This window comes from Numida meleagris, unplaced genomic scaffold (assembly GCF_002078875.1).
Source record: "Numida meleagris isolate 19003 breed g44 Domestic line unplaced genomic scaffold, NumMel1.0 unplaced_Scaffold590, whole genome shotgun sequence".
Taxonomy (NCBI): Eukaryota; Metazoa; Chordata; class Aves; order Galliformes; family Numididae; genus Numida; species Numida meleagris.
In genome coordinates, this window is record NW_018364806.1 from 4,814 (window position 1) to 8,249 (window position 3,436).

The 3,436-nt window shown below is 57.3% G+C and overlaps 1 protein-coding gene across 1 annotated transcript in view; it reads left to right on the forward strand.

Moving 5' to 3' along the window:
- Nucleotides 1–2,906: 2,906 nt before the first annotated feature.
- The window catches only part of LOC110391879 (C-type lectin domain family 2 member B-like), a 3,667-nt gene continuing 3,137 nt past the window's right edge, over nucleotides 2,907–3,436 (forward strand). Inside the window, exon 1 of the mRNA XM_021383839.1 lies at nucleotides 2,907–3,176. Within this exon, the coding sequence (XP_021239514.1) occupies nucleotides 2,922–3,176 (255 nt within the window). The 5' untranslated portion in view covers nucleotides 2,907–2,921. The remainder of the gene's footprint in view (nucleotides 3,177–3,436) is intronic.

Below are 3,436 nucleotides of genomic sequence, written 5' to 3' on the forward strand. Positions count from 1 at the left end.
CTCGCTTGTAAAACTGGAATAGTTGTGAATAGTGTGGGTGTAGTATTATGGGCTGGAAAGCGTGCTGCAAGGCTGCTCTGTTTGGGTAAGAGACCCTCGGCAGCAGAACAGCAGGGTTACCCAAGCTGTGAGCAGCCAGGGCCTGCACTCAGGGCCGCACTGTGCCGCTGCGTGGGTAGGTTGGGGTGCAGCAGGCCGGCATCAAGATGCTCTCTCTGTCCTCCTTCCACACTGATCTCCATCCAAGGATGAGCAGATGTCCAGAAATAATGGCCGAGTGTTGAGTAAGCAAGCGTCAGAAGTTAATTAATCACCAATACACACGTGCCTAGCTGGCAGTAATTTCTGTTTAGCCGGTATCCAAATGTTTTGTTGAGCGTCGGGAAGGTTTGTGAACCTGAAGCACTCGGCCAGTGAGGAACCAGGGCAGGAAAAGATCAGCGTGGGGTAACAGGGCCTCGAGATGGAGCACTGCTTGCTGCAGGTGTGTGCTGCTCGCAGGACGCCTGCCACTGCAACTGCGAATAAAATCTGCTTTGATCAGAGACACCGTGCTGATCGATTATCGGGATATTTCCAACACACGGACCCCTTCTCCTGCTGTGGGAATGGGATCTTGCTTCTGCATATAGAACTAACAAGATACGTACTTTATTTCATGGTCTCTTTATTGATACTTATAATTCTTTCTGGGGTTCTCTTTATTTCATTGAAAGAGGGGTCTCTGATTGTTTTCATCAACTGTCCTTTAGATATTGATGCATGCTTAGTAGGTAGATGAAGTAATTAATAAGTACCAAGACCACAGCTTCTGTATTTTAGACTAAAAGCACATTGTAAGGTTATTCTGTTTTGCTAGGAGGCCCTCAGCAAAGGAATAGCAGGTTTATCAAATATCAAAGCCAGGGCCTCCACACAAGGCCAAATTGTCTCACTCTAGGATTGGGGGAGGGATACAACAGGCAGGCCTCAGGATGCTTCTCTCTATCCTCCTTCCACACTGATCTTTATCCAAGAATCAACAGGTGTCCAGAAACAATGACCGGGTGCTGAGTAAGCAAGAGTTAGAAGTTAATTAATTAGCAATATACATGCTTAGCTAGCAACAATTTATGTTCAGCCAGTATCTGTATGTTTAGTTGAGCGTCGGGAAGATTGTGAACCTGAAGTGCTCAGCCAAGGAGGAACCAGGGGAGAAAAAGATCAGCGTGGAGCAATAAGGCATAAAAGATGGAGCACTGCTTGCTGCAGGCACGCCTGCTTGCAGGACGCCTGACATTGCAATTGCAAATAAAATCTGATTTTAGCAGAGATACCGTCCTGATCAATTATTTGGATATTTCCAGCACTGTTTGTCCTTCAGAGGGAAGCGCCTGAGCTCGGAGGAGGTGAAGGTGGAGCGGGGCCAACACAACAGCGGGAGGAGGAGGAGGAGGGGACAGAAACCACCCGACCGCGAACGCTGAGAGAGCGGCGAGATCCCAAAGGATGGCGGCTGTGATCTGTGCACTGGGCAAGCACGGCACCAACAGGTGACTCATCCCGGCCACTCTGGCTGCAACTCAGCTGCAGATCGCAGAGAGCCGGGAACGCGGGGGAGGGGGGCACAAGTGCCAAGGCTTAATTCCGTGAAGTCACGCAGCGCCGTGGGTGCATTCCCGACGAGCGCCGTTCTCCTCTGCCATTGGTCAACCGTCACAGCGCCCCGTGTCACATCTTCTCGGCAGCCGTGCGCTGTCTAACCATTCTTAAGTGGGATCCTGTCCCGCTGTAGCAGCGCTGTATCCCGGACCGCGCACCGCAGCAGGTACGGGTGGGGAGGAGAGAGGGGAAAGGGAGAGGGTGAGNGAGGGAGGGGGAAAACGAGCCCGAGGCCACGGGAGGGTCCCCGGGCAGTCAGTGCCGAGGGCCGTGGGCGCAGGAAGGCGGAGTGCTCGTCCAGAAGGAAGAGGCGGAGGCGCGGGAGCAGCGGTCCCGTCCCCGTGTGCCGCGAGCTGAGGCGGAGGGAAGAGAGCGGCGGGAGCGAGCGAGGAGCTTGGCTGAGAGTGCGGGAGAGAAGGAGTGTGCTCGTGCGGGAGAAGGGCCGGGCAGCGCGGGGACAGCGGCAGGACGGGGCTGGGATGGCAGCGAGAGCGTCGGAAGGGAAGAGCCCGGCGTGAGCTGCGGCTGGGAGCTGCAGGGAGGGAGAGGCAAGAACTCTTTGCCGCTGCGTGCAGAGCTGAGGAGGGCTGGGACCTGAGAGCGGGGCTGGATGCAGTTCCGTCCCGCTAGGGACCGTCAGCTGCTGCGTTCCCGTTGTGTCCTGGCTTGGAGCAGCAGCAGTGCGGGCAGCAGGAGCAGGAGGTGCCCGTCCCTGTGCACGGCGCTGCTGGGGCCGCAGCTCAGTGCTGCGCTCAGCTCCGGCCCCTCCCTGCCAGAGAGACACTGAGGGCCTGGAGCGTGTGCAGAGAGGGGCAGCGGAGCTGTGGGCTCTGCAGCACAGCGCGGTGGGGATGCGGTGCAAAGGGATGCGGTGCAGTGGGGAAATAGTGGTGGTATGTGAACGGTTGGACGGGATGATCTTGGAGGCCTTTTCCAACCATGACTAACCATTGATTCTACAAACTGCTCTCTGTCTGACCAGGCTACAAATTCTGCAAGTACAGAAGGGAAGGCCGCCACGTGGTCTGTGCGGGGTTGTGTGCAGTGCTATGCATCCTTGTCCTGGTGCTGGTGGCCGTGATAGGTGAGTGCCACTCGCATCCCCACAGTGATGGAACCTCTACTATGGGTGTAGGACGGGGGACGATGGGGTTCCCAGTGCCCTGAGCTGCTCCCCAAGCACAGCCCCCATCCCAGCTCCTGGGGCGCCCACGTGCTGCCCTAAACCACGTTCTGCTCCACCTTCCCAACCTCTGCATCCATTTCTAGGGCATCGCCCCATGTCTGTGCATCCCAACTCCCACATCTGCTACAGTTCCTTGCCTCTCACCTGCCCAACTTTCTCCCTGTCAGTGCTCCAGCATCCGTCGTGCTCACTTCGCCCACACTTCTCCCACGTGTGCCCCAACGCCTGGGTCGGTTTCCAAGGGAAATGCTATTATTTTTCGGACAACGAGAGTGACTGGAACAGCAGCAGGGAGCACTGCCAGCGCCTCGGAGCTTCCCTGGCCACCATAGACACCAAGGAGGAGATGGTGAGAGCAGGGCTTGAGCCCCAGTGCCACCACGGGGGTGGGAAACCCACACTGGTGGGGCCGCACCAACTGCTCCCGCTGCCCCCAATTCGCCCCATGCCAAAGCCAGGAGGAGCTGCCTTTGTGGAAAGCAGCAGGCTGCGCAGGGACAGTGTCCCGTCCTCATCTCCCCCCTCCCTGCACCCACCCGGCGCTGTCCTGAGCCGCGCAGCTCCAGGGGGAGGTCTTTGTCCACGCCATTCCCAACACAGCATCGCAGC